Source organism: Argentina anserina, chromosome 5 (genome assembly GCF_933775445.1).
Source record: "Argentina anserina chromosome 5, drPotAnse1.1, whole genome shotgun sequence".
In the NCBI taxonomy this organism is placed as follows: Eukaryota; Viridiplantae; Streptophyta; class Magnoliopsida; order Rosales; family Rosaceae; genus Argentina; species Argentina anserina.
Window position 1 is genome coordinate 11,457,004 of NC_065876.1, and position 23,320 is coordinate 11,480,323.

Below are 23,320 nucleotides of genomic sequence, written 5' to 3' on the forward strand. Positions count from 1 at the left end.
AACTGACTTAACTTTTTTCTTGCTTTTGTATTTAATCTGATAAATGAATGGAGTTTGGTACACGAAAACATAAAGACTTTCTTGCTTGATACATGATCATACCAAGAGACTGTTTGTTACTATTCCCTGCTTGGTATTTGCTCTGATACATGAATGTAGATTGTTACATGGAAACACAAAAACTTTCTTCACGTCCCATCTAGGTCGGTCATCACTCCGGGAAAGCAATGCAAACTTATGTCAGAATACGGAGAGAAAACCTAATAAAGGGATGACATTTCGTTGTGTGCATACCAGTATTGTGTAGGTTCTTCTAATCTTATTCTCTGTTTATGGTGAGATCTCCATGGCTCGTCTTCATTCTTCGCAATACCAATGGAACAGGCTTCTCCAACACAGACACATTGATATTGTTCCAAACATCACCAGTGGTGGGAAGCTGAGCAATTTTCTCAGCGATGTTCATGTCTTCTGGAAGAACAGAAGCAAAGACAGTGTACTCTTTTTTCCACTCCTCATGGTTTGCAAGGCTTATGAAAAATCCAGGACCAGAACCAATCCATGCTACCGAACCCCTTTTTAAGGTTGGGCAAAATTCAGTTGGAAACTTCTTCAAGTTGGCTCCTTGGGCTTCCAGTGTTCCCTGAACCAGTGCAAAAGGAGGACCGAAAGGAGCCTGGGCAATTCAGAGAAGAATGTTAGGTATAGTGAACACACAAGTACACAAATCAATCATTACAGTTGATGTTTCATCAAATTATTTGAATTCGAGCTGAGGCTGCGATAAATTCTGCAATAACCAATTAGATTAAAAGCAGAACTTCATTTCTCCTATATATACATATTACCGCAAGAATGAGTACTCATATTTATCTATTGTAGAAGGAAAACATGAAAACACATCAAGAACAAGGTACTGATATATGTATCTCAGCTCCCTTTTAATATTGAATCTTATCAGAAAATTTATTACAGAGAATTGAAAATTCCGTTAGATATAGTTCTCCATATCTGAGCCTATATCAATTTCTTCTATTTTTTTTTTCTCTTTTCTTTGTAAACACAAACTTAGATGTGCAAGGGTTACACATCTGTAACCAAACCGCCACAAGCATACGAATTACTCCATAATGATCTGTTACGTGCAAATAATCAACTATAGAAAATTAAAGGCACCTTAGTAAAATCTTACATCTTTTATGTGGTTTCCTTCTATATCCCATGATTCCCCACGGTCCTCTGCGCGATAAAATTGGCAGCCTGCACAATGACGCAGTTCTAACAACTCAAGAATGTAGGCCACAGAATGAGGGGCACAGTCTGGGAGAAGCTGAACAATTGAATATTATTGGAAGAACTAATCTGTTAGTGTGTGGTATTAAATCAAGAAAAATATAACTATATAAGCCTGTGCAGCTGACAAAAGGATATATGAGATTTGTTTTATAAAAAGTAAAAAGGAAGAAAAGCAGCATACGGGAAGTGAACATCTCTCCAGTATGTGAACTAAGAAAACTTTTATCTTCTTCAAATTAATTAGAAACCATAATTCTGTTATATTTTTGCATCACAAATACTTGTTCCACACAGCCTCCATTAATCATTAAACAAAAATGTCTTAACTGATCCAAACATAATGACCATAAGCTCCTATGAGTCGTATCATTTAATGTACTCCAATAAAAAAAATTGAACTGATTTACCTAAGGTAAAGCCTAAAAGTTTAGTTCTCAAAAAGGTTTGTTATCTTGTAAAGGGAAATTTTCATTACTGAGTAATGCTCTCTCATGCTGTTATGCAGTTATGAGATGTTGATGAAAACAAGAGACAATAGCCAAACTCAGAATCAAGTTTCATGCCCATACTAGAATTTCAAGCAATGCCTTTTCAACCAAGTTACAGATATAGACTATGTTACATCAGTGTTAGTTTATGTATGCAAAAGGTAAACTCTAGAAGAGTGGCACTCTCACTAGTGATTCTGTAAACAGTTGCAATGTTGCTTAATGGGCTGTGTGTGCATGCATGCAGACGTAATTGTTCTATAGGAAAAAGAAACGAAAGATCCTGAGGGCATCAACACTTACTTTTATATGTAGAGTTCCATATTGTGTTTCCAAGCCAACAATTCCCTAAAAGGAAGGAAAAAGAAAGGAAAAGGTCATTTGACAATATAAATCAATTCTGTAATAGCGAGAAAACAAACAAAACAATATGTAACCAGTGAAAGTGACTGAGTCACAGAAGCCATTCAACAGTATTAGGGAAAGCTACTAGGAACCTTTCCTATGGTGCTGTTGTCCAATCTAATGATAGTCAAGGGTAGAACCTAATTGCAATTTCACAGTATAACAACATCCTGGTCTAATCCTGTAACAGTTCTTGCTCTCGCTCAGGAGGTAAAGAAGACGATACACTACAAAGTAGAGAGAGCACAAATGTTGAATATACTAAAAAGAAAAGGCGATATGGGTTGCAACGATTAAGAAACTACAAACCAGCACCAAAAATGAAAATGAAAATTACAGAAACTAAGTTGTAGGGAACAAGGCGTCATTCTGTTTTCAATCTATGAGTCAACTAAGTTGCATTACCTCTCCTCTCCCAAAGATGATTCCAGATGTCCAACTAACTGCTTCCCCTGTTTCCTGGCGCTCAGGGGACAATGTATCCTTCTGCTTCTTCAACCAGCACTGGATCAGATCAACAAAGTTAACACAAATAAGAACCTTCCACACTGTAAACATAGAACAATACGGAAAACCAGAAAATCCAAAAACTGCTTTCCCCCTGCTTCATTTGATGTGAAAATGCAGACTTCAAAAACAATACTCTCCATTTGATCTCTAAATGACTCAATTTACACACAAATGCCTAACAGAATCAAATGCTCAGCTTAAGAATTACTAGGATTTTATAAACAGCAATCCAAGTCAACCTCAACGTATGATTCACCAAGCAGCATACATAATCACACCTTCATACATTAATATCCTAACCATATCCAAGCTTTACATAACTAACTCAGAAACAGAAAAATGCATCAAACTTTAATCAACACCAGGTTCCAGAATCAACTCACCTCACCAAATTTAGAGCCACAAGCCTCCCTATTCCCACAGAAGACCCAACTATCACACAAACAAGGCCCATCAGTCCCAGTACACATTGCCTTACAAGCCTGGCAACACTCCTCAGAAGAATTGAACTTAAACTCTGAACCCCACTTCACAGCAGCACCCCACAGCTCCATATTCTCAATCCCTCTACAACACCCTCCATCACTCTCTCCCTTCTCCCCACTCTGCTCCACCAATGCCAATGACTCCAGCTCCGAAAACGACGACGGCGCATTGGGTTTAAGCACCGCAGAGATGAGACCATAGACTAGAGCACAGGAGACCAAACCCACCAAGAGGAGGACGGGTGTGGAGTAATGAGTGGCTTCTGGGTCGCTCTGCCTCCGACCCATTTGAGATGTTGTGGGGAAGAAGGAGACCCAGAAAGGGATTTTAGGATCTGTGGAGTAATGATGAAACAATTTTGAGGTTGGGTTGGATTGTTGGAAGATTAAAGCGTTGACCGTTGACAAAGATTGATCATGGGAATTGGAACCAGCAGCCAGCAATGACTAAAACGTGTTGTGTTCAAGTTGTTGTGTTCGTAATCGACAGACCAGACGAAGCTTACCTTTCCTAGTTTCCTAATATAATAATTTGTACCCCAATTCCCTAAATATTTTGTTCTTGAATTTTATTCATCATTGAAGCAAACTTTAGAGAATAATATCACTTTATACACTAAGCAACAATTTACATACGATGATGAGAATATAGGTTAACACCTCAAAGTTCATTTGTATCTCCACTACTATAATTGGAACCAAGGGTTTAGTGTCAATAGTTTCACCAAAAATTTAAACTTCATATATTGCTTATGAACAAATGAAAATAATTAATGCAAAGAAAAAATATAAAGGGGTAGTATGGTAATATATTATATATAATATCACTTTAAGGATGTGAGATACTGATTTAACCTGAAAATTCGCAGGGAGAATGTAATCTGCGGCATCGCGGGGCACATTGCTAGTGTTATATAAGCTTAAACATATGAACTTCATAGGTAAAAATGTAAAAGCAGTCCAAGAATGTTTTTTGGCCCAAGAATGTATAGGAACATGCATATTTAGATGAGTGAAAAGGTCAATATGAAACATAAGAGAAAGAAGAAGTAAGGTCCTTGCTTAGAAGTCACACAAGGTATATCACCCTCTTTTGTCAAAAATCACCAATCCAACTTTTGAGTACTAAATCAATGCCCTATATATATATATATGCGCCGTGTGTGTGTATGATTTTAGTCTCACATGCACACGTTATGTACGTGCTCAAGGAACATACATTGTGTCGTGTCTTCCAATATGGAACAAGTTTTAGTCTCACTGGCAAATCAGGAAAAGCTTTGGCACGATAGTTCATACTTCATAGTTGTGAGAAGTGACGATCGAACTCATGAGAGCTAATGAAGAAGATTTAAATACTGGATCCTTTAAACTGAATTCTTATATAAATGTATGGAAACAATGTATCTATATATAAACAGAATTAAAGAATGAGATCGACCGAGAGTTGATTCATTACTCTCGCACACTTGAAACTTGGAAGTGGAAGTGGCCGGTAAGGCATCCTCCTAACTAGGCAGCTAGCTACCACAACCTTCATTGAACCGTAGAACACCATTAACATCTATACCGGCAACACAGGCATATAATGGTAGCCAAAGCTTGCAGCATTGTCGGCCATGCATGCTTTGATGACAAGCAACAGTGCAACACCATCTACTATACATGCACAAAGTAAGAGCAAGCCATATTGCACGCACCAGCCGGCCGGCCATTTTAGCTATACCTGTAAGAGTACTATTGTGTTTGTCTTCTAGATGCAAATAAAAAATAATGTAACCAATAATTTAACTGGCAACCGATTTAGACTAAACCAAGTCTCAAAGGTGTTAAAACAACAAAGAAAAAAGGGTATGAAAATGTGAAATGTCTATTCTTTTACTTAATGTATGGTTTAGGTAGAAGTGGGAGAAAGCTATCAGCTGAACTTACGCAATATATATGTGTCTCTCTTATGGTTGAACATCAGGTTTGAAGCAACCTAGCTAGACTCGAATAACTTGCAAAATAAAACAAGGTCAAGATGATGAAATGAGTTACTACTCTGACTACTCCTGAGCCTTACTGATTTCCAAAAATAATAATGTGCGTCTGCCGGGAGTCGAACCCGGGTCTATTGCTTGGAAGGCAATTATCCTAACCGTTGGACTACAAACGCTGTTGACATCCAGAACTAAATAAATATATATCAATGAGGAAGAGATTGGGTTAGAAAGAGATTCCTTATTAAAAGACAAGCCATAGAGAACAGCCGTTTGGGTTAGAAAGAGATTCAATTTTGAATTTTGAATTTGGGTTTCTCCCCCCGCCCCCCCCCCCCTCTCTCTCTCTCCCCTTACGGCCGCTCCGGCGAACCTCCGGCTTGTTCTCTACAGTCGCTGCGGCCAACCACCCTCGGATATGTTCAATTCGCTCCTTACGATAGGCTTTCGCTGCATCTTCACCACCGTAAGGTAAATTCCCTTCATGTTGCTTTTGCTGATTCGATTATTCTCTTTTGAGATAAGGAATTGACTCGCTTAATTCAATTGGGTCCGTCTTTGATTTGTGGTTTGATACTGTTTTTCCTTTATTCGATTTCAGATGGATTGGTAATTGCGGTGGTGAGTTTCGAATATGATTACATCGATGGTTAATCATTTGAAAGCTTGCCGTCAATTTCAGTATGGCATTCCGATTAACACGTTACCTTGGGTGTATATGTTGCCTTTGGATTCAGATTAATTTGCTGCCTTTGTTGCATTTTGATTCGGATTGATTTGTTGCCTTTGGTTCATTATGTTGCCTTTAGATTAATCCGTTGCCTTGAGTTTTTATGTTGCCACTGGATTCAGATTAATTCGTTTCCTTGGGTTTATAAGTTGCCTCTAAAATTCGGCTTGATAGGAATATGACGATGCCTTGAGTTTTTTATGTTATCAAGTTGGGTTGCGTTTATATGTTGCCTATCGATTTGGAATAATACTTATGCCTTCGGTTTATAATGTTGCCTTCGGGTCATAAGTTGCCTTCGGTTTATAATGTTGTCTTCGGTTGATAAGTTGCCTTCGGTTGATAATGTCGGTTGATAAGTTGCCTTCAGTTGATAATGTTGCCTTCGGATCATAAGTTGCATTCGGTTGATAATGTTGCCTTCGGTTTATAATGTTGCCTTCGGTTGATAAGTTGCCTTTGTTTATAATGTTGCCTTCGGTTGATAAGTTACCTTCGGTTGATAATGTTGCCTTCGGTTTATAATGTTGCCTTCGGGTCATAAGTTGCCTTCGGTTTATAATGTTGTCTTCGGTTGATAAGTTGCCTTCGGTTGATAATGTTGCCTTCGGTTGATAAGTTGCCTTCAGTTGATAATGTTGCCTTCAGTTGATAATGTTGCCTTGGGATCATAAGTTGCCTTCGGTTGATAATGTTGTCTTCGGTTTATAATGTGCCTTCGGGTCATAAGTTGCCTTCGGTTTATAATGTTGCCTTCGGTTGATAAGTTTCCTTTGTTTATAATGTTGCCTTTGGTTGATAAGTTGCCTTCGGTTGATAATGTTGCCTTCGGTTGATAAGTTGCCTTCAGTTGATAATGTTGCCTTCGGATCATAAGTTGCCTTCGGTTGATAATGTTGCCTTCGGTTTATAATGTGCCTTCGGGTCATAAGTTGCCTTCGGTTTATAATGTTGCCTTTGGTTGATAAGTTGCCTTCAGTTGATAATGTTGCCTTCGGTTGATAAGTTGCCTTCAGTTGATAATGTTGCCTTCGGATCATAAGTTGCCTTCGGTTGATAATGTTGCCTTCGGTTGATAATGTTGCCTCGGATCATAAGTTGCCTTCGGTTTATAATGTTGCCTTCGGTTGATAAGTTGCCTTTGGTTGATAATGTTGCCTTCGGTTTATAATGTTGCCTTCGGATCATAAGTTGCCTTCGGTTTATAATGTTGCCTTCGGTTGATGCGTTGCCTTCAGTTAATAGTGTTGCCTTCGGTTGATAAGTTTCCATCGGTTCAAGATAACTGGAGGGATACAACCTTTCCAGAGCGGTGAGCTTGAAAAGAGCAATTGAGATTGGTTGCTGCTGAGATTTGAAAATATGGGTATCTGAGATGAGAATATTTTATAGAGATACACACGGTCCCTATGGCAGTGACCTTACAAAGTGCATGTAGTTGGGATTACTCTTTTAAAAATGTTGCCCCTAAATCTGCAGAGATTTGGCATCTAATAATGTCACAAGTCTAGTGAATTTGCCCAACCTGAGGTTCCAATAGTGTTATATTCTGAGATTGTTGCCTTGTAAGTTATTATTAATAAGAATGTTGCGTTATAAGTTCATGATAATAAGGTTGTTGTCACTCAAGTGATTTTTCCCCACTTGAGGTTCCAACAAAGAATCATTGATGCAAAAGTGTTGGTTATATTGCTGAGATATATATTTTGCCTTATTGTTCATGTTAAGAAGGGCCTGCAAGTTTGACATTGCAATTGGTTTGGAACCATTTAGGCCATTCAAACTAATATTTCGACCGAGATATAACTATGCCTTTGGTATATTGTTGCCTTCAGATTATTACGATGCCTTTGGTTGATAATGTTGCCTTCGGTTGATAATGTTGCCTCGGATCATAAGTTGCCTTCGGTTTATGATGTTGCCTTCGGTTGATAAGTTGCATTTGGTTGATAATGTTGCCTTCGGTTGATAAGTTGCCTTCAGTTGATAATGTTGCCTTCGGTTTATAATGTTGCCTTCGGATCATAAGTTGCCTTCGGTTTATAATGTTGCCTTCGGTTGATAAGTTGCCTTTGGTTGATAATGTTGCCTTCGGTTGATAAGTTGCCTTCAGTTGATAATGTTGCCTTCGGTTTATAATGTTGCCTTCGGATCATAAGTTGCCTTCGGTTTATAATGTTGCCTTCGGTTGATGCGTTGCCTTCAGTTAATAGTGTTGCCTTCGGTTGATAAGTTTCCATCGGTTCAAGATAACTGGAGGGATACAACCTTTCCAGAGCGGTGAGCTTGAAAAGAGCAATTGAGATTGGTTGCTGCTGAGATTTGAAAATATGGGTATCTGAGATGAGAATATTTTATAGAGATGCACACAGTCCCTATGGCAGTGACCTTACAAAGTGCATGTAGTTGGGATTACTCTTTTAAAAATGTTGCCCCTAAATCTGCAGAGATTTGGCATCTAATAATGTCACAAGTCTAGTGAATTTGCCCAACCTGAGGTTCCAAATAGTGTTATATTCTGAGATTGTTGCCTTGTAAGTTATTATTAATAAGAATGTTGCGTTATAAGTTCATGATAATAAGGTTGTTGTCACTCAAGTGATTTTTCCCCACTTGAGGTTCCAACAAAGAATCATTGATGCAAAAGTGTTGGTTATATTGCTGAGATATATATTTTGCCTTATTGTTCATGTTAAGAAGGGCCTGCAAGTTTGACATTGCAATTGGTTTGGAACCATTTAGGCCATTCAAACTAATATTTCGACCGAGATATAACTATGCCTTTGGTATATTGTTGCCTTCAGATTATTACGATGCCTTTGGTATATTGTTGCTTTCGATTTGGATTTTTTTTTTATCAATGCTGGAAAGATTTCTTTGAAAAATAGGAAATAAACAGAGACTAGCAACCTGACTAAGCAGAGGCAAACTAAAACAAGAAAGAAAGAAAAACAATCCAACTACAATGAAGATAGAAGGGAAACAACAGAAGCACTTCTATTTGGATTAATACGCTGCCTTTGGTTTATATGTTACCTTTTGATTCGGATTAATTCGTCGCCTTCAGTTTACACTGGATTCAAATTTATTCGTTGCCTTATGTTTATAAGTTGCCTTTTGTTTTGGATTAATAGCTAGGTTCCATTTTAGTTTATATATTGCCTTGGATTGATAAGTTGCCTTGGGTTTATATGATGCCTTTAATGGTAAGTTGCACGGTTTTTCTATGCTTAGAGAGACAGTAAATCTATAGGGATAATGCCATGTCCTAATGATGCAAAAGACTAGTAATCTGAGGGAAAGACATGCATTGGAAGCTTGTGCTACTCGAGGATATACTGATTTGGTGGTTCTTGATCAGGGAACTCATGAGGATACATATTCAGGGGTGATTCTCGATCTGGTGAATTTTCAGTTATCTGATAATTTGAAAGCTTGTGCTACTCGAGGGTATACTGATTTTCAGTCGGACAGGTAACTTGAATTTATTGGTTCCTCCAAACAGTAAGGTGTGTTTTATTGGCTATTTATTTAGAGAAAATTACTCTCTAGTGATTAAAGATTTAAAAGGCATTAGTCTCATATCACTATGCTGATCATGAGGAAAATATGATTCATATGTTCAGAGATTGTGTTCGGGCTCTCTAGAGATTGCCAAAACCTTCCCAGACTCTAATATAATGTAAGCAACACCTTTGGCTTTGGGTTTGAAGGAAGAATCACTGCAAACCTAATGATTAAAGATCGTTTTCATGGACGCTAAACTGGAGCATCGTTTTTCATTGTTTATCTGGAAGTGGAGACGTAAATGATTTTTTAGCTAAATTTTCGGCTTCCGTAGTTCCATTTACATTCCGAGAGGTAATACAATTACATGCTCTTTAATGGTTAGATGTTTCTCAAAAACTCCTAACAATAAGGGCTATCAAGTAGAGAGGATATCATAGAGCGCATGGTAATGCTGCTTTAAAATTGAATGTTGAGTGATCTATCCAAGTCTATTGGTGGTCTGATTGGTATGGGAAGTGATTAGATACAGTTTTTTTTAACGGGATTGGTCGGTTTGTTATTAGCGTAGGTGCATGTGAAGTGTTACTTGGGGAATTTTCCACGGTTTACTGTTGGCTCAGGGCCTATAGATTAAGAATATTGTCGTGGGATCTGACTGCTGATTTTGTCACTATGCTCTATGGAAATGCCTTTAGTTTGCACCCTCTTGGTACTTTGTTTAGAACTTGCAAACATTTCTAGACACATTCACAGGGAATAGGAATATAGTAGATTGCTTGCTTGCACAGGGAGAGAATCAGCAATCACTATAAACGTCTATTCACAGGGAAGATGATTAGAAATTAGTTCGTTTTGAAAAGGTTGCTGCTGAGGTTTAAAGTATTTTGTAAAAATGTAGGCGTCCTTGCGGTTGGAATATGTCACTACTTATGTAATTATAGCCAAGTAGGAGTACCAATAGAGAGTTCGTGAAGGCAGAATTAGGGGGATTGACCCGCTGATAGTGTTAAGTTCTAAGCTCAATAGCCAGGATTGTGCAAGTTTGGAATTGCAAGTGGTATTGTACCATGCAAAGCATTCCAGCTGACGACCAAGGTTGAAACTCTCTAGTTGTTAACTCCTATTGGGACTAGGGTTGATCTCCAACAAGATTGTTGGTTTCAAGTTTTAAAACTTGAAGACGACCAAGGTTTCCTGATTGTGCTGGCAAAGCCGTAGTTAGTTAATTCTGAGCCAAATTCCGGCAAATTCAATGGAGCGTTAGAGACAAAAGGTCTGGCAGGGTTAACTGTTCAAACTTTGTAAATCAGGATGTGGCATGAGCACCAAAAAAGGTTTGAATTTGCTGCAAAACTCTCCAGGCTTGTGCTTGTGGTAGAAAGCCTCTGACTTGTGACTTGTGATGTAGATGGGTCTTTTCATTGTGGTATTCCATGCAGTAGTGTTTACTGTTTAGACTCTTGATCTTCGTGGTTTTTGGTGTGAGGATATTGTTCAGAGAGCGCCGTAAGGATTAGGTAAATAAACCAAGAGATACATACCAACGAGAGCTGGTGAACTTTGGTCATTTCAGCTTCCTCCTTTCTATATGAACATATGAAAGGATGTGAATATGAGTGCAGTTCGTGTTTATCATCTAGGTTAGTCTAGTAGGGTTTAGGAGGCACAAGAATAAAGTAGGTTAATTATCTAACTGATTCATGGCATAGATTGTGAAAGGTTTTGAACCTCTGCTCCTTCAATACCCTAGTGAATTAAACTCTACGCTAGTAGAGTTTCAAACTATATATGGTAACCCAATAGTGAATTAGTGATACGTAAACCCTTCTGCACTCAAACTCTACAGTAATATCCAAAGGTGTTACGACCAATAAAAATAATACAAGCCCGAGTTCAATATGTTCAACTATTTGTACAGAGGTGTATAGTATAATAGTTTACTATACATTATACAATGTGATGAAATCCATACAAAAAGCTTTTCTTTGTTGTTCTTATGAGAATTGAGGTTTTGAATATGTGTAAACGAACCCTAAGACAAATCTTCTGGACATCTTATTAAGCAAACTCACCGCTAAGATCAACTTCTGAGTCCAAATCTATATCATCAGGGTCGGATGGTCCTGCTCCTGCAACAGCTTGGCCAACTCCTTTAGACCCCTCACCTGGTATCCTTGCATCTTGTATAATTTTATTTATTTCTTCAATGCTCTGTGTTGGATTGTCACGTTCCACTTCTGCAAAGCTTTTTTTCTCAACCTCAATTAGCTCTTTCGCCAAATTTTTCAGAAACCAGGGGTGCTGTTTTATCTCAGGAAGACTAATCCTCTACAATGAGGATACAGACAGGAATGTCAGTAGATAATCCGTACACAGTTAAACATATCAAAATAATACTAATATGAATGAAAAAGTGCAGTAGGAAGATATATCACCTTGGAAGGGTTAGCAACAAAAACACGAGAAAGTAGGTGCTTGCAGTCTGCTGAAATACGTACATAGTCGGGAATGGAGTACTGGACACTCATAATTCTCTGTTTCAGGAATTGCGACAAATTTATTGTTTCTGAAGCAAGTTTAGAGCATGAGGGAGTTAAGGAGTTAAGATCAATCTGGCAATGTTTGGTAGAAGCTCACCTCAATGGTCTTGCGAAAATTTCGAGGATCTTCAGGATCCTCAAAAGGATATGCTCCTACCAACATGACATATAATGTCACACCACACGACCAAACATCTGCAATCTACCAAGGTTTTCACCAACTTAGAATGACAATAAAACTGATATTCTGTTATAATTCTAGAGTCATTAGATTGTAGCTGAGATATGCTCATAAGATTGAAATTCCTAGACTGCTAAGTAAACAATATGGACAACTATATACCTTTCCATCATATTCCTTCCGTGACAAAACCTCTGGAGCAATGTAAGCAGGTGTTCCAACAGTTGATTTTGGTTGCGAGTGCAAAATAGCAGACTGCAAGGTTAGAAAGTAAGTCAGGAAGTTTATAAGACTAGTTAGAAAGTAATTTGCTGTCAACTAAATGATTTTTAATTTAACCAAGAAAATCATAAACCTTGGAGTATCCAAAGTCACAAATTTTGAGACGTGGTGTTGCACTTCCATCTAAGAGTGTATTTTCCAGTTTCAGATCCCTGTGACAAATTTCCTGCATTAAAATTATTCGCTAACGTAAGAAAAGAGGTAATATTTCAACCATTTCACAATGTATCAAATACAATTTACCATGGAATGACAGTAGCTGACCCCAGATATCAGCTGCTGGAAGAAAAATCTTGCCTGTCGTGTGGAGAAAATTCAGTCAACAAATGCTCGTGAATCAATAATTTCGAACTGAATAATTCCGATGCAGAATAACCTAATGAATTTATCTAACATATAGACTAATAAAAGTAAGAAGCTAACCTCATCTTCACTAAATCTACCAGCACTACATATCCTCTCAAATAATTCACCACCAGCTGCATATTCCATGACAATAGCTAAATGACTTGGAGTCAACAAGACCTGCAGCAAAACAAGTATACTTCAAGCATTCATCTCAAGACTGCCTTATCTTAGCTCTTTGGTGCTCACTTCAAGTCTGATAATTATCATCTTGGAGTTATCTTTACATAAGATTGGCCTAATATCATTGCCCAAATAGAGAATGACAAGCTGGAACACTCAAACACACATTACACACTCCAAAGTGCCTGTAAGCACACAATTAACTCAATACTAGCTAGTTACCTCTTTGAACCTGACAATATTTGGATGCCTCAAGGATCTGTGATTTATGATTTCCCTCTGAACATTCTCATCAATCTGCAAACCATAAAACAAGAAGTCATAATGATAATCATCAAACACAAAAGAAATTCATATATGAGCTAAATGTAATCTCAACACACTACTTTACAACTTGACCTCAAACTAGGTTCAGAAAGTGATGGCATTTAGCAACAATTTAATGAAAAGGAAATGAACTTTGATAGGTCGGAGAAATATTGCAGTTGGTGTGCTATAAAAAATTTGACTTGAAATTCAACAATAACATTGATTGGTATAAATATTGAGAACCAGGATCTACTATTCCAGCTAAACTAATCTCACACAAAACCCACTATCTATATATTCAGCAGCTGAAACTAGAAAGAAGAAATTAAAAAGAATAACACGGGTTTCTGATCAAAATGAGAGTCAACTTCAGCTCAAATCTCACCTAACTAATATGCAAACCACAACAACATCATTGATATAACGAATGACAAAACACAACTCCCCAAAACAAAAACCCAGTGAGGCTTCTCATCATCAAACTCGGTCAGCCATTCCAATCCCCACCCAAAAAAAAAACACTTCCACACAATTAGAAAACCAGAAACAACAAACCTTCTTCCCTCTCTCTATGTACTTAACAGCCACAAGCTCCCTGGTCTTCTTATCCCTGACCAGCCTCGCCACTCCAAAGTTACCAGACCCAAGATCCTTCATTGGCTCATACCTCTCCTCCATTACAATCCAAACCCAGAAACCAAACAAACGAAACAAAATATCTCAAAGACACAAACAAACACAACAAACCCAACTCCAAGAAAATCTAGCCGAACCCAGATAGGGATAGACAGAGAGGACCCAGATTAGAAAAATGAGCAGAAAGGTTGGTTAATTGGTTTGAATTGAAAGCAAAGAGAAGAGTAGCAGAGTAGAAACTAAAGACCCCACGCGTCAAAAAGAGCAAACTACTAGAGAATTAACAAACCAAACTTCCAGCCCACCCTTTTATAGACCATTAAATGATTTAAATCTTAAAAGTCTTCAACTTCCAACTTTTTACTATAAATAAAGAATCAAGATTAAAAAAAAACTGACAACGTTACTGCTAAGAAATCCAAGTGTGAGAGCACTGGACGACACGTAACCCTGCAGCTCATAAAATTCCTCTCTGAGTCTGACTGACAGAGGCGGTGGTGCGCAGGTTAAGCCGTTGAGACGGGGACGCAGTGTCTCCGGGCTAACGTGCGCCGGCGGTGGGGCCGACAAAGGTGTGATCTTTCTAGTTCGGGGCGTTTACGTCAGTTGAGGGAAAAGGTCTGCAATAGTTTTGTGATAAAGAAGATTTTATCCGGTGGGGAAGGGGGAGAGGGTAGTTTGGGAATTTCGGTGGGGGGTAAAAAAGGTGGGCGATTTGGTGTCGTTGTCTGGAATTTGGACTTGAGGGGTAGTGACGAGTAACGTTTGTTTTGACCGGAAAACGTTCCCGTGTGTTGGAAGTCGGTGGATTAGTTTATTGGAAGAATATGATTTGTGATGCATACAGTATATGGTTATGAATGAAATGAAGATCGGATGTGTGAGATGCTGAAACGTAGAGAAGTAAAAACCATGAATTCCTAAGGTTTCATGTTGAAAAAGGTTGGCATGCCAAATCATAACAAACAGTTGAACAAGGGTATGAGGATGGAGATCTTACTTTAGAAAATAGACACAAATGTGGAGGACTATAAGTAGACGGCTCATATTAACAACGAAGAAACCATTAACCTTATTTAATGAGCATTACCAAGTTAGTATAAGAAGTGTGTATACACATGTAACACCAAACTAGCTAGTTTGAGAAAAGAACTTATAACTTATAATATATTACTGAATTATTCAGTCACTTGCCTGAGAAAAATGACTCACTGTGGCCACAGTATAACTTAAGGAAATGCAATTTGGATAGTTTTGTTTTTCATATACAAAGTTTTGATTTTTTTATGCTCTTTGTTTTCTATATAAGTTTGTCGATTACACTTGTTTGGTCACTAACAATGACCTACGAAGTAGCATTATATTGGCTTACTATTGCCATATTGCTTTTAAAATTGTAAATGTCTAAGTGACAACGAAATCTTTGTTTTAAAATGAAAAAGTGTATTTCTTTAGACCTGATTAAATGTGCTGGGACTTAAAAATGAAGGTGGAGGTCCCCCTTTATTAGTTGGTAGATAGCTTTCGTTAATTAAAGGATGACCTTCTAGTGCAAGTTGTATGTGATATTTCGTAATTTTCCTATAACAAACCTTAAAGAGATTAAGACGTCCTAATTGGAAAGGAAGATTATTCCACACTCACTAGTTACTAGTGGAATGAGAAGAACATTTCCAAAAAAAAAAAAGTGGAATGAGAAGAAATTGCTATTAAGATCGACCAACCATCAAAAGTTTCAGATATATGGAGAAATTTAATGGTTACTTTGGTAAAACTTACGTTTCAAAATCCCCAACATGCCAACATCAATCCAATCTAACGCGCTTTCAACATAACAAAACACAAGACGAAGTTATTTTGATCTAGGAGTATGAAACTGGGAATTGAAGAATTGAAGAAAAGAGTCCAGCCTTGATTGGCTATCTGGGGTTTTCATCTTTTCCTCCAAAGTGCACCACCGAAAGATAAAACGATGATGCATGTGAAAAGGGAACATATTTTCTCATCGATTTAGCTAGTGAAAAATGGACACCTTTGGTATATTAACTTAACTGAGCTACTACTCGTTTTTAAGCTAACGCACTAAAATGATTGCACAAAAGGAGTCGGACTAAGAATTACATGCAAATCTTTATATTATCATCTATGTACATACAAACACAATGAATGACATGATATGAATGATTATATACTTAATCGATGAGATTAACACAAACACAACTATACATGTCCTAGAAAAGCGAAAGGAGCTCGATTGGTTGCTGGCTTCAAATGTCTGTGATTGTAACCGATCTCTGGTGAAAGTAGCAAAAATTCTTTAGTACTCTAAACATCAATACTACGAGGGGACCATTGATTACATTTATTGGTCCCGAGACATTTTAGCTCATTTCTTTTTTAAAACAAAAATATTACATGAAAAAAGCGCACAGCAGGTGTCAGGTTACTAATGATATCCACTTGGGTTATTCAAAATCTAACCCGAAAGTTAAATTGTTTTTTTTATTTTGGCTGATATGATAAGTAGATGAGAGTTAAATTTTTCTGTTTTTCATCTTTAAAATTATTTATTACACTATTTAAGTAAAATATTGTATTATTTTGAAGTCATATATAATTAATAAATTTGGATAAATAAACGAGTTGTGTCCAACTCTATTTACAATTTTGAATTTGTAAAAAAATTTAAATAACACACCTAAAAAATTGTAATTAATAATTTAGGTATCCAATAAATTCCACAAAAATACCTACGCGTTGCTAGTATCCCGCTCTTTCAACTCATATAAATTATTTTGGATAATTTTGTTTGTGTAACATAGCTCTCCTTAAGAGGGTATGTGATAAAAAAGTTAACCGTGTGGTTCGAGAACTAAATGTTAAAGAAAATTAATGAATTTTCTACCATGTCCATAGTACACTATAGTGATGATATCCTACGGTCGATTTTTTCAAATTTTATTTTCTCAATATAGTTAGTTTATAAACAGACACATTTACATATAACCTAATATAAATGGTATGCAACATTAGTAGACACATTGTGATTCACGTGAGTAAAATTTATAAAATAAAAACTCTGACCATTAGATGTGATCAGGTTGCTGAGATATTGATACGGTACGAAAATCACCAAATTTCGTAATCATTTGGGTCTCGATCGACACGGCCAACCCTAATTTAAACACTACATCCATAAGGGCATTCATGTCGCTTGATTAAAATTATTTTAAAAAATTTACATGGGTAGATAGAGCTAACTATCTTGAGTGCGTGGTAATTTGTGGAGAGTTTTTAGAGTGTCAGAACTATTTTTTATGATTTTTAGAAGATGTTAGATTGGATGTGATTAGGTTGATGAGATATTGATAGGTACGAAAATCACCAAATTTCATAATCGTTTGGGTCTCGATCTACACAGTCAACCCAAATTTAAACACTACCTCCCTAAGGGCATCCATGTCGCTCGATTAAAATTATATTAAAATATTTACATGGGTAGATAGAGCTAACTATCCTGATTGCGTGGTAAATTATTTTTATGATTTTTAGAATATGTTAGATTCTTCAAAATTAAATAAGGTTAAATAAATGGATATGCGGCGTAATTCTGGCCGCTTATTTGTCCATGTCATTTTGTTTTGATTATTTTAAATGATTTCACAACTTCAAAAAACGTTTAAAAATATCATAAACGCCCGAAAAATTCCGCAAAAATTCCTACACATTTCCAGTACCGTGCTCTATCAACTCATGCAAAAATTTGGATAATTATATTTGGGTAACAATAGCTCTCTTTATGAGGGTATGAGTTACAAAGAGCTGATCGTGTGGATCGAGAACCAAAAGTTACCGAACATTAGTGAATTTTCTACCACGGCCATACTACACTATAGCGACGATTTTCCTAAGGTTGATTTTTCAAATTTTATTTTCTCAATATAGTTAGTTTATAAACAGACGCATTTACATATAACATAATATGAATGTTATGCAACATTAGCTGACATGTTGTGATACACATGAGTAAAATTTATAAAATAAAATTCTGACTGTTGGATGTGATCAGATTACCGAGATATTGTCTCGATCTACGTAGTCAAACCTAATTTAACAACTACCTTCCTAAGGGCAATCGTGTCGCACGATTAAAATTATTTTAAATTTTTTACATGTATAGATAAGCTAACTACTCTAATTTTGTGGTATTTTTTGGAGAATTCTTAGGCGTTGGAACTATTTTTTAATGATTTTTAGAAGATGTTAGATCCTTCAAAATTAACTAAAAGCCAATTAGAGAGACACGTGGTGCAAATCTGACATCTCGTTTGTCAATGTCATTTTTGATTATTTTAAAATGATATTGTAACTCAAAAAATATTTAAAAAATCATAGGTGCCCGATAAAAATTTCGCAAAAATTCATACGTTTTTCTAGTACCGCGCTCTATCAACTCATGCATATTTTTTTGTATAATTATGTTTGAGTAACATAGCTCTCCTTAGGAGGGTATGAGATAAAAAGAGTTAACTGTATGGATCGAGAACCAAAGACCTAAAATTACCAAATTTCCTACCACATCCATAGTACGCTATAACGACGATATCCTAACGGCGATTTTTTTTCAAATTTTATTTTCTTAATGTGGTTAGTTTATAAACAAATGGATTTACATATAACCTAGTATGAATGTTATGAAACATTAGTAGGTACGTTGTGATTTACGTGAGCAAAATTTATAAAATAAAACTCTGACCGTTGAATGTGATAAGGTTACTGAGATATTGATACGGTACGAAATTCTCTAAATTTCATAATTGTTTGGGTCTCGATCTACGCGATTAAGTCTAATCTAAACACTACCTCCCTAAGGGCAGCCGTGTCGTACGATTAAAATTATTTTAAAGTTTTGACATTGGTAGATAGAGCTAACTATCTTGATTGTGTGGTAATTTTAAGAGAATTTTATAGCTTTGGAACTATTTTTTATGATTTTTAGAAAATGTTAGATCCTTTAAAATTAATTAAAAATAAAATAAAGGGACATGCGGCGCAATTTTGACCACTTGTATCTCCATGTCATTTTGTTTGATTATTTTAAATGATTTTGGAACTTAAAAAAACATGTACAAAATATATGTCACTTGTATCTCCATTCCATTCCAAAGGTCAGACAAATGTGACACAAGTTGATTCCGAGACATCAGTGTTGTTGTCTTCAGTAGTTTCTGAAACAACAATGGTGGGTGCTTTCAGAGTTCTAAGCAAGTCCCTCAGACATTACAAACCCAAAGCCTCTATCTTTCCAGACAACTCACTCACTCCCACACCCAACCAATGGCTTCATCAAACTCGCCGCACTCTGATTCTGGAGTCAGCACCCTCTCACTCCGTCAACCTCCACAGACTCTCCGACGCCGATTCCGGTTAGTTTAATTCCAAAAGCTTATCTCTTTCTTGTGCTTTATTTATTTCTGGATTGTAGAGTATGAACCCGTTTGGGTCTTTGGGGTGACAGGAATCGTTGAAGTTTGTTTGGATAGACCCCAAGTGAGAAATGCAATAGGGAAAGATATGCTCAAAGGTTTAGAGAACACGCTTGAAGCTATCAGTAAGGACTCATCTGCTAATGTTCTGTTGCTCCGCAGTAAAGTTCCTAAGGTCTTTTGTGCTGGAGCAGATTTGAAGGTAAAGCAATCTAATTCCTAGAATCAATGCATATGTTTATGTATATTTAAATTGATGTTATCTTTGTCTATGTGTGACTATCTTGATTTGCATTACATGAACTATATAGAAATGCAATTATTATATTGCAGTGAAAGGTACTGCTCACTAGTAAAATTGTCAATAGCTCTTGATTTGATTAACAGGAACGCAAGATGATGAGTGCAACTGAGGTTCGAGATTTTGTGAACAAGCTCCGTGCCACATTCTCGTTTCTAGAGGTCATTCTTTGTGTATTACTTTCGTGGTTTTCTGTAATTTCTTGTTGTTAGCAATGGCGTTGAAAGTTGATAAGAAGTAAATCATCTGTATGAGGCGGTTAGGTAGTTTGGGTGCCAATACGTCGTATGCTCACTGGTGCTGAAGGGTGCATTGTTTCCTTCATCTGCAATTTTCAGGATGTCTTGTTGCTTTTTTGTTTTGTCATACAAATTATCTAATACCTGCACTCGTGTATAGTCCAATTCAAGTTTCAATGTGCTCAGCATCCCAACGTCAAAGTGTGGTCATTTCTGTAATGTAATGGTTTCAGATTCTTGGCAAATGAAGGGAAAATAGGCTTTCATGTATCCCTCTTTTTCTTGTCCTAATTCCCAATACAGAATCTCATTGAAGCCTAGAAGTTTCACAAATTAACTCTAAACCCCTCAACAGAGTACCTTTGAAGGATCTGCCTAAATTGGTGTAATGGAGGCGAAACATTTTAAGTACTAAAACGGTAAAACCCTTAGTTTGCAAGGAGAACAATGTCTTAGATGTCTTGGTGCAAAGCTTTCAATTTTTTATTTTTTGAAGCCTTTCTTGACACCATCTTATTAGGTACTTCCCATTCCTACTATTGCTGTCATTGAAGGGGCCGCATTAGGAGGTGGACTTGAAATGGCTCTGTCATGCGATCTTCGGATATGTGGTACTTACATGTTAACAGTAAAGTGCTTGTAAAAAAAAAAAACAGGCATCATTGATGTGTTATAATGATTAAACTCTGATTGCTTCCACCTTCAGGAGAAGATGCAGTATTGGGATTGCCAGAAACTGGACTTGCTATAATTCCCGGGTAATATGCACTACATTTCAATTGACACTCTATAGCTCTTGCTGTTGTAGTCATAGGTTGTCACTGCGTCCTGCATCTTATTTGACGAGCCATTTCTCCTTCAACTACATATCAGGGATATTCATCAGTAGACTATTTTTTTTCTCGCAAAGGAAGTATACTATATCTTATAACATATGAATTTTAACTTCTTATCCCAGTCAAACTGATAGTTTATTGGATTTGTGATATTATTTCCTTCTTGGATAAAGTTTAACTCAATTGTTTCTTGATTTATATGTTTTTTTCATACATTTTCTTTTTAATTTCCCTTTTTCATATATGATCCATGTAGTGACCAATCAACCTCTCTTGATTAATCCTTTAACAGGGCAGGTGGGACTCAGCGACTTCCTAGATTGGTTGGACGATCAATTGCAAAGGAACTCATATTGACTGGGAGGAAGATTGATGGTCGAGAAGCAATGTCAATGGGTATGTCTACTTGGTAGCTTCTTTGGTTTTATTTTTCTTTCTCTGCCCTCCCCCAGGCACTAAGATTGTACCTTAATACAGGTCTGGTAAATTACTGTGTCCATGCTGGTGAAGCTTATATAAAGGCACTTGAAGTTGCTCGCAATATAAATGACAAGGTATGAAATTATTTTATGATATAGCCCCGTTCTTTTTCTTTTTGTTGAGTTCCATAGAGGTTGGTTAAATATGCTCCTATAGTTTAGTTTAGGACGGTAGCCTAACTATGTAATGTGGGCCTTCCGATATAACTACAGTTCAAAAATATCTATTATATTGGATGCAAACAACTTAAGCTTTCCTACTTAGGTAAAGACTGAATTATTACATCCTCTTCTGTTGAATATGGGTTCGATGTACTTTTATCTTCAACAAACGGTCCTACTGTCAAACCCATGACCCCTTTGTAACCCTAACCCTGACCCATTTTCTCATAAACAACCTACTCTTGAGAAATCAAATGTATGACCTGAGTCCCATAAAATTAAGAAAAAAGATAGCTAACTCCTGAAACCAGAAAGAATATATGACTCAACTAAGCATCACTCTAAGTCATCATATTAGTTAAAGGACTGCAGTTTATAAATCACTTTGCAATCAATTTTATGTATCGAGTATTAGCAGGGTCCAATAGCAATAAGGATGGCGAAAAGAGCTATTGACCAGGGCCTTGAGGTGGATAGGTCATCAGCTCTGGCACTGGAAGAAGAATGCTATGAGCAGACCTTGCACACAAAGGATCGTTTGGAAGCCCTGGCAGCATTTGCTGAGAAGCGGAAGCCAAGGTATATTGGAAAATAAGATGGCAAATTTTTCACAATCTGTCTTGGGATGAGTTGGCTGACGGAATGGAAATAAAGTTAATTGTTAGGCAATGAATAACAGATTGTAGAGGCCCTAATTTTGTAATGCATTATAATGTACATTTATCTTCCTGTTATTTTAAGGGGTCAGCTAATTAAATAGTTGTTCCGGAACCTCTTGCATTTGAGAAATTCGAGTGTGTATCAATGGCACAATATAATTGAATAATTAAGACAACTGGTAGGAATGATGTTCAGAGTATTTGGATGTTCAGGCGTGCAATATCATGACTGCCCTTGCTTCTGTTTGGATTCTTCTCGAGCAAGAGCTTATGTTACGGCTGCCAAGTACAAAAGATGCCACTACATTGCCTCACCAAATAACTATTTTGCATTTATAGGGCTCATGTAGTGATTATCTTCATTAGCAACAAAGTTTATGCCTCTGCACGAAAGGATTACTAGTTTTCTCAACATATAAATTATAGTTGTTGTTCACGTTGCTTCATGTGAAAGTACTTGAATCTAAATCTTGTACCATAACTAATTCTCATGTCGTCTCAATTCTGCCCATCAAGACATAGTCAGCGTTTCTACTTTCATATTCATGCCTTTTAGGGTGGTGCATGCTTATGTTGACCACAGCAGTTTCCCCTTTTGCTTATAAGTCATCAACAAGTAGTTTATCTTACCTGATAGACTTGAATACTAAATCTTTAATTCCATGTATCCTAGTAATTACGCAGAAATTTAGTACTCTATAATATTTTACTGGAGAAATCCTATCTCCATATTATTTTACTGATGCTGGTACCAAGGGGATGCTGTTAACAGGATAACATGTTACTTAAATAAGTGTGCTGAAAGTACTGCTGAAGATGATGTTATAGGTAAGAACACAGAGCAAGGAAGCTTGAACAAGGGGTTGGAAGCTGTTCAGAAGAGGGGGAAAAGAGAGGGATTAAGCAATTTGCTGTTAGGATTAGTGGTTACTGGTTAGCTATGACCTGAGTTTGAGGCTTTTATTTTTTATTTTCCTTCTGTTATCTCAGCTATATATACACTGTTTTATAAATACCATTTCAATACTGTCCATCAGTATTTTCTTCTGCTTCTCTTGGTTTTTTGCTTTTTTATTATTTATTATTAGTTGTTTTATATTTTATATATTCATCTTTTGTGAAATGGGCACAAGAAATCACTGAAGGAACAACAATGAAATTGGAGTAAAGATTCCTTGTCCATGGCCTGCCACAAAATTTCAGAAGCTATTTATACTATTATATATTTTGACATCAGTAATTTCAGCTGCTAATTCAGGTTAAGTTTTGCAAAGAA

General features: G+C 36.8%; 3 protein-coding genes and 1 non-coding gene across 4 annotated transcripts; 1 reads left to right on the forward strand and 3 right to left on the reverse strand.

Annotated features, from left to right (window-relative positions):
- Nucleotides 1–3: 3 nt before the first annotated feature.
- Nucleotides 4–3,567, reverse strand: LOC126796366 (uncharacterized). Its single transcript, XM_050523176.1, has 5 exons — nucleotides 3,083–3,567; nucleotides 2,595–2,693; nucleotides 2,088–2,132; nucleotides 1,193–1,330; nucleotides 4–676 (listed from the first exon to the last, which is right to left on the reverse strand). Exons 1-5 carry the CDS (start codon nucleotides 3,470–3,472, stop codon nucleotides 320–322), a joined length of 1,029 nt encoding a protein of 342 aa, XP_050379133.1. The 5' UTR covers nucleotides 3,473–3,567; the 3' UTR covers nucleotides 4–319.
- A 1,703-nt stretch (nucleotides 3,568–5,270) lies between these two features.
- On the reverse strand, nucleotides 5,271–5,342 carry TRNAG-UCC (transfer RNA glycine (anticodon UCC)). The gene has a single exon. It is a non-coding gene; the product is annotated as a tRNA-Gly (tRNA).
- A 5,903-nt stretch (nucleotides 5,343–11,245) lies between these two features.
- Nucleotides 11,246–14,154, reverse strand: LOC126796106 (serine/threonine-protein kinase SRK2A-like). The gene is made up of 9 exons (XM_050522869.1): nucleotides 13,802–14,154; nucleotides 13,160–13,234; nucleotides 12,833–12,934; nucleotides 12,653–12,706; nucleotides 12,483–12,575; nucleotides 12,290–12,382; nucleotides 12,044–12,148; nucleotides 11,842–11,940; nucleotides 11,246–11,734 (listed from the first exon to the last, which is right to left on the reverse strand). Exons 1-9 carry the CDS (start codon nucleotides 13,922–13,924, stop codon nucleotides 11,465–11,467), a joined length of 1,014 nt encoding a protein of 337 aa, XP_050378826.1. The 5' UTR covers nucleotides 13,925–14,154; the 3' UTR covers nucleotides 11,246–11,464.
- A 4,917-nt stretch (nucleotides 14,155–19,071) lies between these two features.
- On the forward strand, nucleotides 19,072–22,257 carry LOC126794543 (probable enoyl-CoA hydratase 2, mitochondrial). Its single transcript, XM_050521292.1, has 8 exons — nucleotides 19,072–19,308; nucleotides 19,401–19,570; nucleotides 19,756–19,830; nucleotides 20,429–20,519; nucleotides 20,615–20,666; nucleotides 21,037–21,140; nucleotides 21,222–21,298; nucleotides 21,804–22,257. The coding sequence occupies exons 1-8, from the start codon at nucleotides 19,122–19,124 to the stop codon at nucleotides 21,978–21,980; spliced, it is 933 nt and encodes a 310-aa protein (XP_050377249.1). The 5' UTR covers nucleotides 19,072–19,121; the 3' UTR covers nucleotides 21,981–22,257.
- Nucleotides 22,258–23,320: the final 1,063 nt, after the last annotated feature.